Below are 16,967 nucleotides of genomic sequence, written 5' to 3'. Positions count from 1 at the left end.
TAAGCAGCAATAATACTGCGAAACTGCAACGCAATCCTGTGCGTCACGCTGCAATAATGTCACGCGATCCATCGTTTGGATATCGAAAACGCAACGCTGAATGTGCGAAATCATTCGCTAATGCCCTGTCCGCAGGAGAGCTCGGTTTGCGTATCTGAGTAGATGGATGTACTATGTAATGGGTCCATTATGCGTGATCCTTGTCTCTCACAAAAGCTCGCCAGTAGATAAATAGGATAGGCTCAACAGACAATGATTGATGCCACAAGCCCCTAACGCCGCTGACATGATAAAGAGCAAATATCCATACAATTTTATCTCACGCTGCAAAGTAACTCGATATGGACATATTGTCAGTCTCACTATGACTAATGTACGTCATATGTACACAAGACGGGCTAATTTAAGACTATAATGCGGTAATAAGCGGAGACTTACCTTTAAGTATGATCCATAGTATTTAGTGACGTATGGGCTATCGCACTGTGATAGCACCATAATCTCCTGCTGTATGTCTTCGATTTCATCTTCAGCTTCTTCTAAGTCGATGATCTTGATGGCAACAACCTGCTGTGTTCTGTTGTCTACGCCCTTGAACACTTCGCCGAACGAGCCCTTGCCGATCTTCTCCTGTTTTGTGAAGATCAGCTCGGGGTCGACCTTCTGCAACAAGAAACATAAATTGCGTGTTATATTATAAGTATCCATGTATCACGTTCAGTAAAAACTAAAAACCTTGAATACATAATATCGCAAGAAATAAATACGTGGTTATACGTGCGTAAATAAAGGAGAAAAAAAATTCAATACGTTTAATTACTTTTTTGTAAGTAGGACATTTAAAACGTTTATATATTTATGATGTTCCACTGAAAAATCGTGGATAACCAGATATTTTAATTTAAAGGTTAGGAGTTCATTCAAAATCATCAAATGATCGCCATTATAATTAAGTACCTCATATAAACACACATTTTTCTCCGAGATTACATTTCCAAAATACTCATACTAACACACATGTATAAAATATAACGCCTATTTACCGTTAGGTTATGCAGAAACCACGGAATTTCACTTACTAAGATCCTGACACACAATTTTCGCTCCTTAAACACACATAGTCTCCCATGAAAGTCCAAAATACTACTATGTTTAAAAGAATATTACATCTACTACGTAGTCTATTTTTATAATACTTTACTCCATTATCTACAAAATAGATGACATAGGTGAACGCTTTATCAGAATTTAGTCAAAGTAACTAATCATGGTATACGATAACTTGTTATCGGATTAGGATTTCATTAGCAACAAAAACATGTTGAATCGATAACATTGCACATTGAACGGTGGCGAAGCGTAACTTGGTAAAACTGAAATATATCTTTGGAAGAGACGCATCAGATTCAGTTAAAAAAACGACAGCCTATCGTCAATAAATTTCCATTATAATAGGTTATCCCTTACACAGAGTTCAATGGTGTGTAAAGAGTAGATTTGCCGTTTATTGAGATAATTTTATACAACATCAATATTTGCTTAGCGAGGCGAGTGCAGAGCTTTTCGACCTTTTGGCATTTAGCTGACATTGGCCCAAGAGTCAAGGCTTCCAAGCGAGATGCATTCCAACATTTCGCTACGTGACCACTTTACAACTTTAGCTATTTACTTGAGTGCTTGAAGTATCATACTATAGACGACTAATAAAATAGAATTGAAACCTATAGATGCATTTGGCTGAGTCATTGAAAGTTATGTTATCACAAACACTCTTCAGAAATCTTTATTGTAGCAATAAAGTTGATGAACATAAATCTATAGTAAAATCATCAAATTTCGTGATCGCAGCTATAAAGTTATAAACTGATGGACACGATAACACAAATTAATGAGGTATCCGATGATATCGATCCGACGCATGGAGAAAATGAGCATTCCTTTGAGTTAAACGAACACGCGAAGTACGATAGACGTTTCATGCAGCGTTTAAAGGAAAACTTTAGTTGAATATACATTTTAACAGATTAATGTAAGAAGTCGCAAAACGCCCGTAATACTTAATTAGGTAATATATTGTATTATTTATGTCATGGAAACTTTGTAATATGAAAAAATTTACACAAATTATCCTGTTTTAGACATACCTACTTAAATATTTAGCAACGCCATTATTAATGTGAATATTCAAAATAGGCTATCGGCGTCCTAAATATAGATCACGCTATCACTTAGGTATATTAGCTGTTACTGCATAAGTTTTAGATTAGATTTAAGGGAAAGCAATCGGTTTTCCTAGCTATCACGTGGATCGATTTATCCGGCTAGTGACGGCACTAGAAATAGTCAAATAGGTACGTGACTCTACTAACAACCGAACTATCTCAGAGTATCTTGAATTATAAGTGGAAACGTAATCTTGTATATGTATTATGTTATACTATCAAGAACTTCCTCATAGAATATTTTACAAAGTATTACCTGACGCAATCTTAGTGCCCTTATAGAAAATAAACTAGCAGAAAGGAAAATGCTCTAAATTCCTGAAAGTTTAACGAGGTAAAAGAAGGTAACATCATTATATCCTCTTAAACACCGACCCGCAAGGGGCCGCAAAAGGGATGATAAAGTGAAAGTCCCATCGTGGGCGCGAACAAAAGGCTTATTGAGTTTGGTAGACCAATTTTACAGGCGGGACCTTAAAAAGTCGATGCCAATTTTACAGAGTAGCTTCCCGCCGTAAAGGCCTACCGTAGTACCTTTGTTGCGGACGAGTGGGCCGTCCCGGTTTTAATTAAAAACAAAATGTTACAGCAGTAGCAAAAAAGGTAACAGAAAGTTCACACTGATGGTATTCAAATTAGAAGGTTATAAAACAAGTTATTAAAGAGACCCGCTAACAGGACAAAAAACAAACAATAGAAATAAAGCGGACATCTAATATGATAACCCTCTTAATTAAACAGAATCTAATATCGGCCTGCAAGAGGCAATTTTAATCACAAAGAATTATCTAAATTAATGATTCTGGCAACTCATCAAAACTTTTCTATTAAGACTGAAAGAAAACCTTTTAAAAGATTAAATTTATGCGAAAAGTTATTCAAGCAAATTAAAAGTTCATTCAAATTATATAACTTTACGAAACTGATAATATTTTGATAAGGTTTCTCAGTTCAAAGTGCGTCCGTGTGTCTACTGGCCGACGACCTCGATCCTTAATCGATGCAGTATCAATAAATAAATCATGATTCACGCGTTTGACAATATATTGACATTTGACAGCCGCAGCGCATAAATAAAACATTGGTTTCACGCACGATGCACAACGGGCTTTCATTAACGTGCTTAAACTGTTTCAGGAATAGAAAAAACAACTACGTGATATTAAAATTGCTAAATAAATCTACAAATATGTAATCACTTCCGGATTATAATCGCTTCCATCGCGATCGGATTAGCGTAACGACAGATCGCTTTGTTCGATAAGAATTATAAAACGTTATAAAGAATAAATGATGATATTTAAGTTTGGAAAGTACTTCGTGTTGTTTTTATTAATTTTATGGAATGTGTGATAAGCCGATAATCCTCTAGCATCCGTATATTGTTTTGATAAGCCGCATGCGATACAGTGAAGCTAATTTCGGGGAGTGATACACATTCATAAACTTTCGTCCTTCACAATTCCTAATCGGGTGCGCAGTCATAAGTACCTAATCACAAGTCTACTTGCAGCTAGTGATACGAAGTCTTAAGATGGATATGATAAACCATATGATTACGGTGATCAGCCCATAGCTCGTATAATAGGAAAATCGTGTTAAAAAAAATCCGGGCAAATGCGAGTTCCGAAGCTTTGACTTTTGTCATTGAAAAACTGCTGGCTCCGTACATCGACGTAGGTCGAGAGTAGTTTACCAACTGCAAATAACTTTGTAATCACAAATACCTATTTTTTGTGATGGACAATATGAAAATTAGACCAAAATTGGCCGTAATTTTGGATTGCGTTTATTTAGAAGCTTGATTTTTTACAGCTTCAAGGAACCGCAGACATAAATAAGTATTAATTAGATGTTAATAGCAACTTAATACCTCCACGCGTTGTGATCCTAATAAGAGCTCCGTTTTTTTCCATTTGAGGTTCGGAACCCTAAAAACAAAATCTCTCTGTTGGTTTTACACGCCCGGGAAGATAAGCAGCTGAAGGCTCTTTATAAAATAACTATAGGTAAGTAGCTGAAGGTAATGTCCGAGTCAGACATTTTTGATTTAGTTTTCTGTCTCGTGAGTTTCCCTACGGAGTCACTGCTACAAAAATCCTTTTAAAGCATGGAAGGCACTATTTTTTTTTTTTACAACCGGTCTAATATAGAAGTTGAAGTCGGGAAGTGATAAGTGAAGTAAATAACCGCGGTAACTACAAATCACGATCACGGCGATTGCGCAGAGTTTCGTCAGCAAAAAATTGAGGCGGCTTCAATTGCACTGCTTTTTATTGCATTTGGATGACGAAGCCTCTTACTTAACACTAGCCTTCCGCTTCGTGGCGCTCGGTTACTAGTCTGCACAACGTCGGTATTCTGCCCTCAATTAATTAAACTACAAACATATTTCACTAAAATATCTTGTTTAGAAATAAATATACGCACGCACGTTACAAATAGATAAACAAAAAAAAAAGATATAGATAATATTTAATCAAATCGACACGCAATTTATTAATGGAATGGATAATACTTACATCTTATCTTTTTAATTAATATATGACGTATCCGATAATACGAAAAACTAATACCTAAACACGTGGGTTAGGTTAGGTTAGCGTGGGTATATTGTGTATATAGACATTCAGGAAACACCGAATACGGAATTGTTTACCCAAGTAACATAATATTATGAACTAAAACACGTATGTCATACGTATGTATTTACTTTCTGTCCGCGCACACGCACAGGTAAGTAGTGTTTGCGTTACCGTATAACAGTATTAGGTTCAGTCGCCTTCGCGTCACTCTGCGGACCGTAAAGAGAACAACCTCGGTTACGACTACATTTGCTATTCATTAGGTACTAGTCCTATATAGGAAACTGTTGGCTTACTATAAAAGGTTTACCGGTATGAGCTCGACGAATACGGGTTTTTTTATACAACATTTTTGTGGCAGTTACGTAAATAACTAAACACAAGTTACACCAAATTATAAGAAGAAATCAGATTAATTGTTGAAACTAACTGGAATAATGTCTTTCAGTGAATTGCTATTATTACTGGTCATATAAAAGTAGGTGAATGAGTTATTACAGAAGCCACATACTTAAGATTGAATTAGAGAAACGAGCCCGAGTCAGGTGACGCGTGCGCAGCCGGCATCAGACGCGCATTGCGAGAGCGGACGAAATCAATCTTTGCAATACCTACTAAATAGTTGAGTACACGCACATTGCACTAGGACATGAAACTGTACGACACACGGTTGAACAAAATGATCGAAACGGTCTCGACATTACAACAAACTCAGGAAGCGATTGTTGTTGTTGATTTATTCACTTACACTTGCGGCAGCGTTCTTGCTGTGCGAAGGTCGAATAGGCGCAGGGCGAGCAGGTTGCGGGGGCACCTTTAACTGTCTTCGATCAAACGACGACGCATGACTACCAGACCAACCCCAACGAGAGGGTCCGTTACTGCCATGTGGTAACGAGTACGAAGACTGCGGACGGAGGTGTCGGGCGTTTGGCCCGGTCAATACAGGTCCACCGGGACCCGCTTGTGGCACGGGACCGCCAGGCCCTTGCACATAATGATAATGTGGCGGATTGGACACTGCGGCTCCCCACATCGTACACTTTGTTCACTTACTCGCACAATACACGAATCACTTCATCACAACGAATATGATTGCGCACTGACACAAATCGCCATTATAGCAGTTTCACTGCCTTATCGAGTGATAATTAGCCTTGCGTTTCCGTTTACGAATCCAATACTTTCAAGATAACGTGCGGCTTCCAATCAGCTACCAACCGCGAGCCGCAGCGAGCGTTCCAGGCCACTGTTCGCGATAGAAAGACAGCTTGGAAACATGAACGCCTCGAAAGCAGTCGTCACCGGACACGCCACTGAGACGCGTAAAGAATTAATTCGTATTTGATAGACGATTGTTTAGACGAAAAAGGTCACTAATGACCTGGAAACGATTTAGATTCCTATTGAAGATGAGTTTGGGGCATGTTTTTGAGCAATAAACTTGCACAAAGACTTCAGAAATAGGGCCTGTCCATTCTGGGCAAACAAATAGGTACACTGCAACAGACCTATGACGTATTTGTGAGGAAAAATGCGTATTAACAAACATCAACAAGGAAACAACTATTATGATGGTAAAGTTCACTTCACTGAATATCAACATCCAATGGTAACTTTTAGCTCAATAAACCGCGACGACATGGTAGATTTGCGGACAATTTCCAATGCGATAGATACTTCAAGAGAAATCTGTTTACCGACACAACAAATCCATCGTGATGGACGGCGTGTGAGTTTCAACGCATTTGAATGTAGACTGGTTGCGTGTTTTGAGTGGTTGTCGAGCGTTCCACACCGGCCGCCCTGGCGATTGCATTATGATTTTTTCGCAAGGGAGCGCGGGGGTGCGCGCGGTGCGCGGGCGGCGACGGCGCCAGCGGAGCGTGCAACAGCCGCTGGCGGCCACGCGCGCTCCGGCGCAACGCAGCGAAACTTGCGCACATTACTCCGCCACACCAGTGCATATTCATAACGCACAACATATTTAGGTACATTGCTATCTATTTATTTAAAAAGAGAGGAATCCACCAATAACATTATTTTGTTGCAAGAATGAAACCGTAAATCTTAATGAAAGTGATTTCAAAATAAATGACAACACTATTAGTTCAACAACAATGTGCTCTCTTCATGTCAAAAACTGTAATCAAGTTCGCTACAAACAAATTTCAGGCATCAATAACTGTCAAAAGTTAGCACAAAAACACATTCGGAGCGCTATAACCAATCCGTCAAAAGAGCGTTCCAGTTAGCGAACGCGAAAGTCTGCAAGACAAAGGCGTTACAAAACTTTCGTTGGGCCGCGACGGCGAACGTCTGAGTTTGGGCACACAATGGAAGCCATTAGTATTCCGCGTGTGGTGGCACGGCAGCGGGTGGACTGTCCCGACCGAAGAGTCACCGCCCTCGAGGCCGTGCGCTGAATACTGACCCTCTGGACTGCACGCATTCCATGCCTTTATGGCTCTGCTACGCGCGCACATAACTGTGCGACATTGGGCAACGCGGCCCACATATATTATTTGGTTTATGATCCGTTAGATTTTCCAACAGAACCCTTTACTTTCCAACAGAAGTACAACACACAGAGGGCTAAATCATGCAGTAACAAGTGAAAAGGATGATATTTTCCAGAAACACCTTTTCAATTCGGAATTAGGTACTCGACGTCGACAATGAGATGTTCGAAAATACGCAACAGGTGTTGCGTGGGTTTCGTTCAGGAATTCGACTGCGTATGCTGGTCCTTATATTCCGCATTCTGCAAGATACTAATCGACGCCTTGAGAAGCGTCTATCTCTACTTGGACATGATTAAACTGGTTCAATTAGAATTGCTAATACGACTCAATACAGATCAGATAGTAATATCAATAAGTTTTAATTTAAATTGCTGCCCTAACGATTCTAATCTATATCAATTTATTATTGTATGACAGGTTAGCTGACTGGAAATTTCACCGCACAATCTCCGAATAGGGTTCACACACTCTTTGACACGCACAATTTTACCGACAGGATCTACGAGCAATAAAAACAAAAAGCATCCAACCGACATACGGCGATGCCTACGCGTGACTAAAATCGACGACGAACGAAGGCTGACAATGTGTACAAAGAACGGGGACACCACAGCACGAGCTATTAGGAACAATGATTGGATTTTAACAAAACTGAACAAAAACGGAAGTGGTTCAAAACAAAAACGGTATTTTAATGGAGTTGCTCTTTTAAATACGTGCACTGATTATCAAATCACGTTGAATGAGGAGTGAAGCATCGAATTCATATTTTGTAAAAGTCAAAGAAATCAATCATGATCTAAACAACATTCGCTCGTTTCAGATTATCTTAAGTGTTGATAAAGCATATTATTGTATCTAATACTATCAAAACCAACATCGCATTGTCTACACTATTTACAGTAGTTGAATGAGGTGAAAGATCGAGCTGTAGAGTCTTGAAGGTGAATGGTTGCATTATTATTATATTGACATAACAAATTAGTGCGGGCGTAATTCCGACGCCTACAAAATATTTAATACTTATTCTTCTTAGTGTAGTGTAATGTATGGTAAAGTTCCAAGTTCATGATAGTTTATTTAATGCTGCATGGCTTCAGCTGCACTGAAGTTTGGAAACATTTCAGACATAAATCGTCTAAAACGCTTTGGCACTAAAATTTATAGCCAAGATTTCACTGTTCTGAGTTAAACCTATTGTTCAATACAGTAACGTTTACCAAATAACTGTAAAAATACGGATAAAATACAAGATGGTATTTATGATGGATGGTTCAAAAATTTTATATTCTTTTAGGAAAGGGACTTTTCGGGAGAGATTAATATCTCCCTTCCTCTCAGGTAATTTTATTTAAACGAATTTTTAAATGGCGGCGGTTTTCATTACGAAAATATTGTTAGTCCGCAGTAAAAATAATTCTATAACTTCACAATTTTGGGTAACATGATATGAACAAAGAAGACCAACATAATGTCTCCGATATAACTTTAGGTAACGCAAACTGCCCCAGTTAGCCGACAGTTCGCACCTGCGCTCAGGAGAGTAACTTGTGAGGTAAGTACTCGTGCAAAACATCCCATTTGCGTCACATCGGAAACGCATTAAGCGGGCCGACAACGCCATAAGCGCACAATATCCGACAGACAGAGGAAAATGCTTCTACTACTAGAAATCGCAATGCTGTAATCGACGACTTGGAATAACGAGAAACGTTTCCCTGCAATATTGCGCGTAACAAGAAAATGTGCAAGAAAAAAATAATACTGCAGGAAAAGTTATCTAGCGAGACTACTTCATATCTTCCAGGCATTGTTATCCCAAAACAAAGTTAAGGAGCATTTAGTTTAATGATTATGCTAATTTAGAAATGAATATGTGGTTCACGATATGCATAATGTATTTTGTATCTTTTCTATTAACATAATTCGGTCGGTCGCCTCATCTAAAAATAGTAGAATGAAAATGAAAATCGGAAGATAAAGGAAAATTCTCTGCAAACCGAACACAATTTTAATATCTTTAAGGTCCTGATTTCCATCTTTCTTTTTGCGTAAGTATCTCACTTCGAAATAGATATGAAAGAAATTCTACTTCTAAAGTCTTGCTTATTTAATAAAGTCGAAAACAAGAAATAAATAAAAGAAAGAAGATAAAACTAAACTGTAATATTTCATAGGCGCGTACCTACATGATTTCTTTCTACAGACGTGAAATTTCTCAGACCAAAAACTTGTTCCGGGTCGAAATGTGAGCAATAAAATGAATCCTGCTTGAATGACCAAAGTAGAGTACCTGCCCAAATCGCGGAATTTTAGCAGCAGTTATACTGTTGCCTGTGAAATATGTGTAGGCGCTTTATGTTACCCACCGGTACTTTTACAGTGCCACAGTGTCAGGATATTTATTTCACGTCGAGTGCTAACTCGGGGAACATTTTCTATTTAAGTCGAGTCGGAGTAAGTTATGAGGAACCTCCAACGTGTATATTACGTTCCAGCAACTTCATTATGAAAACTTTTATAAATTGTTCGAGTTGTCAAGAACACTGGCATTACATTTCATTTTCGAGTAGCCCTTTTCACATCCCGTCAAACCGTAAGAAAAGAAAATCGACGTGTTCTACTAGCTAACTCCACATAAATATGTTACACTAGTTCCGAACAAACTAAAACAAGTTACGTGAGAAAGAAGTCTACCGCTTGCAGACTGACTTATTTTTAATGGCTAAACTTAGTAAGTTCCATATTCTATTTGAAAAGGTATTTGTTAGCTGCTCTAGTTTACTTCAACGTTTTTGAATTTACTCGATTTTATTTTATCCAAAGTACAGGGAAAATAAATACTAAAATTCTTTGTCTTTCTCTCAGCAAAAGTCAAAACAATTACTCGTATTTCATTCCAAGTATAGGTAAAAGGGTTCATTTCCTCTTTATAATTGGAAACACATCACGTTTGCAAAGTTAAACAATACGTTAGCTATGAAACTCGATATCATGTTGGATGCGTACGCGCATGTGTGCGGGACACAATGTTTATTGTCGTGTTTGTGGCTATAGTATGAATGTGCCGTTATACTAGTATTTCACTTACTTTATTAAAGGAACGTGACTGGCTATTTCAACAAATATTATGTTTATTTGATCGTTTGTTAAAATCAATCGCCTCGAAACTTCGTTTACATTGTATCTTTATCTGTGGATTAGAATAATGCGCCTCTGTAATGTTTATTACAAAACCTGTGCGCTACATAGCCCTATCCTAGGATGAAAGTTCAGAATATCTCATTACTAGAAAGCAGCTGCCGTTCTGAACAAAGCATTCACCACAGTGGCAATTGTGGCTACACAATCATCACGAACCTATTTACATTTGTACGCATTCCATTACTGAGTTAATTTAATTGGAAATTCTATCAAAGGTGCGAGTGTATTGTCATTTTGCGATTGCATGGGTAATAATAACTTTAGACTGATATTGCGTCCGCGATTTTTATCGCCTATGAACATAACTTTCGCTTTAACGAGCAGTGGTATTGACCGGCAGGGCATTAGCTCTGCCTTGCACTTGAAAATCATGTACTTAATCAGTTAATAGCGGTGGAATGGAACGTTCTTGCCTTGATTATGCAAAAGACACCGTTACACTGCGATCGCGCATGTCAATCCAGCTAGAGTTGGCCCAGGCGTGGTAAGCTGCTATTGTAGATTAGGTACATACGAACAAAATTCACATATACGAAGTAAAATCAATTTCGAATCTCGGTAGAAGGAGAAAAGTAAAATCAGTGACGTCACAATGACGTAATTACAAATTAACATTATTAATCGAACATTATTAAATGCCATAAACAATTAGTTTAACGAATCGTAAATTAATATTTTCTCAAATGTATCGGAGTGCCTTGTTTAATTCTACTAGCTCATAAATTAATAACATGACACTTGAATGGTGGAGGTACGGATGGAAAAGAACTCAGAATTTGCCGATAAGAAATTCAAAAGGTACAATGACCTTTTAACTATATATCATCGCCTGCAGGTAAAGATTGTAATCGAAAATATCACTACCACATTGGATTTAAAACATCTTGAGCGTGCGCCATTTCAAAGATCTGTCATAATCATAACAGAACAGACTAACAACGACGGAGATCCAATACAAAGAATTATTAATTTCCAATATGAATATTAGTGTAATATTAATGTATTAGTATGAACAGTACAGAGGATGCATATCAATGCAAATGCAAAATTGAGATGAGTGGAAATCTGCTGTTCGATCTACAACCTAAAAGGGGATAACAGTAGGTATTAAAGAAGAATATGAATCAAGAACCCGAGTTCCGAATATGGTATTAGATATGTAAATTCAGCTCTAGTATCGCCAGTTCCAGATATCGCTGTCGTTCTCTATACTCTCTCCAATTAAATCTATTTCTATCCGGGTTAACATAATCATCGTAACGGATATGATATCACCATTAAACCCGGAGTTATAAAACTTTGACGTTATAGATTTAATATTTTTATCGTTATTCTTTACGTGTATTTGTTTCATAATTAGCATTCATCAGCTTTTTTTCTGTCCACATCGTAAGCTCTCTCTCTCGGCGATTCACGGTTTTGTAAGTGTCAAGTTGGTGTTACATGCAATCCGTTTAAATCGTAATACACCTAGTTCTAAAAGCATCGACCCACCCTAAGCTTTCCAGATTTGCACAAATATTTTATCAGGGACTTTACTGCACCTGAAATCTGGACGACTAACCAAACCACGTCCCGTCTACCACCATTTCAATGACACGACATTTTAGTCTGTCTTCGGAAAGGTACCGGAGAGAACATTCGGTCAGTAAGTTATATTTCTTTTAATTCATATTGTAATATGACAAGGAATAGGTAGTAACTTTAACTTTATAGTTTAAATAGTCCATTGATTGGGTTTTATATGTATTTCTGTTATAAGGCGTGTAGTTGAATGGACGTAATTTTGGAAAGTGCCCGCGGCTAACTCCAACGGTCACGCGACATCGACTAGTTGGTCGATTAGAATGAGCGCAATCTGAATTACTGTCCATGGCATTTTACGACGCTTGTTTTCTTTTAGAAAACTGTGAATTAAATGTAAAACACATTCAGTATTACAATTACAGCACGTCAATGGATATATTATGGGTGATGGACTTTTAATGTGTCATAGCATTGCACAATGCATGCACATTTATGAAAGCCATTAAAACCAATGACTGCAAGCTATTTTCTTGCAATAGAATATTAAATATGATGTATGTATTGAACGCCCAGATCATAAAAACTAGCAATGGTGTAGGCTTAGAATGTGATTAGAATCAACTTAGCGCTAAAGTAAACCTATAACACAAAATATATTTACTTAAAGTGATTATTGACAGCCTCCGTGGTCTAGTGGTTAGAGCGTTAGGCTCACGATCTGGAGGTCCGGGTTCGATTCCCTCCGGTTTATTGAGGGGAGGCCTGTGCCCAGCAGTGGAACGTATATAAAGAAAGAAAGAAAAAATATTTATTCGACATTCTTATTGTTATATGGGCCGGTTATGAGATTATTGACATCCCGACCATAATAACAAAAATAATTACAACAATTTAAGTGCAAAATAAAGTAAATAGCCTTTGCTTTGACAGTCATTGCAAAATGAATTCAGGCAATCATAACACAATATAATGCGCGTCAAGGTCATTACGACAAACTCACCGAGAGTGCAATTAGCATGAATTTACAAACGTATTGTGAATAAGTAATACATAATCTGCCTACACAGTAGTATACTCACCCACACGACACTCTTGTGACGAAATACACTGCTCTTTACTCTCAGTGGAACGGATTGCCTTACAAACACTGCAGTACATCATAGTACCAACAATCAACATAACATACACATTAAAATGTCAATACAGAAGTTGGCACAACAATTATAGCTAAACGAAATTGGTAGTACCCAAGAAAATGAACACAATTTTATATTTAAAAGACAAACCGAACAATAACGTACTTTAAAATGTTTTTCTATAAAATGCAGAGTTTAGCGGAAGGCGAGTAACGGCAACGCGAATACTGAGAATAAATTATGACAAGCTCTAGCCGTAAACAAGTTTTGTGCGATGTTGTCTTTGAAGGTTACATCTAAACTGTAAAGGCATTTGGCTTATACTTTAACTTCAACTCTCCTTGGTTTCAATATAGACGTGGCAAGGAACAACTAATCCGAGTCCAACATCATAACTTTGGAGCCAGACATAACGCAGTTGAAATGTTAATGGTTTTACAGCACAACTTTCACCCATTCAGACAGAGTCCAAACTTTTTGGACCGAGGTATGTTAGACCCATTTCAAACAATTAGTCGTCTAAATAACTCTGAACACAAATCACGGGAAAGTTTAATAAGCACAACAAAATAGGCGTAAAATCCGAGATTGAATTGAAATTGCTAGCCGTTTCATTATCTGCGTTTTCAAGAGCAATCCTGATTGATTAGATAAAATAGCGATATCTCGAATGTTTTGCTACAGAAAGCAGTAGTAGTTTATAGAATAATTTTAATGGAATTTATCTTAGTAGACAGTTTCATATAGGATAAATAAACATTGTTCTTACGAAGCAAGGACGCACGTACACGCAAATCCAATTAAGCCCTAGTCGCAGCGACGTCTGGAAATCAATTATGTTAACAACCTATACGAGCAGAGCTGTTTGTGTTCGGACGTCTGCTGTACCAGTCCCGAGCTAACTGGATAACTGCATATCCAGTTAACTAACTCAGAAATCAATATTAAACTGTACTTGACTTCTACAGATAGTTCTTAAGAACATTGCGAACAAATTAAATTCTAATACAGAAATTCCGTTATTTAAAATTAAATTGTAATGAATGCATTTCTTTAACAAAATCAACGCAGATAAACTGCAAAACTAAAGTCCTCTTAAATCATCATAAATCTAAATACAATCATAAATACAAGGTAATTAAAATTACTACACATTTACGTTAAGGCACGACAGCCGACCGTAGCCCACATCGCATACGTTGGCCCCGTCCAAACCTGCCTTCTAACGGCTTTTCCAATACCACCAAAGTGTCACAAGCACAAATTTCAAATGCTATGTTATTATATCTAAAGGATGTAATTTTATAATACAACACTCTGCCTACTCTCTTTGAACGACTTCCTTTCATTCTTTAGTCTACTGTGCACTTATTAAGAACAATTTGGAAGACATAACGTCTTGTGCAAACGCGATCATAACTCAGATGAGTTTCATTTAGAAAAACATTAAGCAATCTTCAAACGGCAGCCTGCAATCTACTAATAATCAAATAAGGAGCTCAGAAAACCAATAATGAAGTACAACCGCTTCAATCAACTTTTAATCAAAATAGAAAACGTCTGTAGATGATTGAAGTAAATCGCGATAAAAACAGTCTAATCAAGCGATGATAGATGAGGTGAGATGGCGACTCGTGCGCTATTATTGGTTAGTATAATTGCGTCAAACTCTTCCCTGAATGAGCATCTTGAATCAACATATTGATGAGTTTTTCTCGAGATCGAACAACGACGCAGTGATTAAATCAATTTCCTCTCATTGTTCGAAACAATTAAAAACGATTGCTTAGCGTGGGAGAGCAATAAGGTGTGCCATGTCGCTGTGTGATTTGGTAAACACAATATACCATCGGCGCGACTTTAATGAATGATTCACCAGTTTGGGAATTGCAAACACCATTATTAAATCTACTCATTTCGCTCAGTAATCAATCCACATGTTTGTCTATAAAACTAACATTTCTATTCTCATTTTTATACTTAGATATTTATACGACCAAATTAAAAGAAATCACGAGTGTATCTTTATTACGCTCGTAAATTAGCATGACAACAAGGCCGCTAAGTCGAAATTGGCCAAACTTGTCCATGTAACTTTAAAATTAGTGGACAATTTTATAAAAATATAAGAACAAGGTCGTTAAGCGTACAAATTCCAATAGCAATTTTATTGAGTCAACGTTATTGAGAACTAGTTACTATGCGGTGGTAGAAATAATTGTGTAACAGTTTTGTGAAGTGCTTTTCTATCACCGGCGCGGCAAGTTATTAATATTGATGGGCTGCCCGGCTGCTGCGGTATGAATATTTAAAATCCGTCGATATTATGCCCCGCTCCCGTTGCTGGCATTTAGACGACAGGTTGGCCGCAACACCACGGGAAAAATTAAGCCCAACTTTAGTTATTCCAGCGCAAAGTGTTGCTATAAATCCCCATTAAAGTATGATACACAAAATGATAAAAATGGGGAAACACATAAGTGCATCAATCTTGGGAAAAACACTGCAAAATTTCAAATGAGATATTGATTGACGAGTCAGCAAATTGCTAAAATTCCAGACTGATAAATTATATTGGTGTCATGGTAACACTGAGTTGAAGGATTCAAGGCTATATGATATTGAGATGAAAGCCTCTTTTTCAGTGATATAAAAAAAGAGTAATAAAAATTGCTTTTCATAGATAAATTGCAGAAACGAACGTAGGAGTAACAATAATACGATGCTTTCGAATTTCGCCCCAGATTCCTTCACGCCTTGTTTGTTTATTAAACGATCTCGCGTACTTTCAAACGCCTATGAAAATATTTCCAATATATTTCCTAAACGCAACTCAAATAAATTGTTTCAATGAAAGCAACGTTCGCTTCGCTTTGCCGTTCTACTTATAAAACAAGTTACGGCAAAAGTGTAGCTATTAGTCAAGATTACCAATGTGTGGTTTAATAAAATAACAAAAGTCTTGCGTACGTGATCACATTATACTCATAAGAATTTATTGCAAATGTATAGTCGATTGGACGAGTATGTGAGTAAGCAAAGCAGAATTTTATCGGCCTTATCATATCTTAGGATTTAGTCGTGATATGGAATACTTTAGTTGAAATATCGCTTAGTAAAGTGTTTTATAATATGACCGATACTTTCTGTAAAAAGAAGGTTACTCTATGCTGTCGTTATCCTAGATACACGCATCATCGTATCACTCGCACCGCCGCAGATCAACGGAACCATGATGCCCCACTCCTTTCACTCGCGAGCCAATAGTTCACTTGAACCATAGCGGTCAAAGGTGAACTTATTACACTGTACCAACATGATAGGTTTCGCTAGAGTAATATAGTAGTTTTAACTTAAGCTGTCTACTGCTAGTGGAGTTTATTGGCAGACTGTTTTGGGCTCTAGTAATAGCTAACAAAACAACACTGCCATGTGAGTAATAATAATGTAAAGATTTTTAAAGAAATCACTGAAATCTAACATCTAAAGAAAACTTAACAGAGCATAGAATTTGTGACCGGATCAGGCGTTTACAGAATTCGGCAAACACAAGGTGTAAACGCTGAGACTTCGAATTTTACTAGTCTCCATCCGTTGACTTTACACCGGTGAGCGTAACAAGCCTTTTCAAGAATTTAAAGACGCAAGCAAACGATGTACGTTGTGGCAAATGGAATTTCCTAGTTTGCTTTCCCGTTTCGGAGGTACGAGTGCCTCCTATGCAAATACGCTGAGTTACACGGCGGGCTAGAGGGCCCTACAAATTTG

The 16,967-nt window shown here is 37.6% G+C and overlaps 1 protein-coding gene across 3 annotated transcripts in view; it reads right to left on the bottom strand.

Annotated features, from left to right (window-relative positions):
- LOC126378807 (serine/threonine-protein kinase 26) overlaps positions 1-16,967 on the bottom strand; it is a 71,961-nt gene that overhangs the window by 51,491 nt on the left and 3,503 nt on the right. For 2 of the 3 annotated variants that reach the window (XM_050028325.1, XM_050027609.1), the window contains exons 1-2: positions 5,556-6,062; positions 439-663 (exon numbers count right to left, since the gene is read on the bottom strand). In XM_050028325.1, the coding sequence (XP_049884282.1) occupies positions 439-663; positions 5,556-5,843 (513 nt within the window). In that variant the 5' untranslated portion in view covers positions 5,844-6,062. Of the gene's footprint in view, positions 1-438; positions 664-5,555; positions 6,063-16,967 lie in introns of those variants that run through there. The other variant, XM_050029104.1, reaches the window with a different exon arrangement.

The sequence above is a fragment of the Pectinophora gossypiella genome, chromosome 1 (genome assembly GCF_024362695.1).
Source record: "Pectinophora gossypiella chromosome 1, ilPecGoss1.1, whole genome shotgun sequence".
NCBI classification, from domain to species: Eukaryota; Metazoa; Arthropoda; class Insecta; order Lepidoptera; family Gelechiidae; genus Pectinophora; species Pectinophora gossypiella.
Note: the sequence above shows the minus strand (reverse complement) of the source record. Positions and strands in the feature narration are given on the sequence as shown.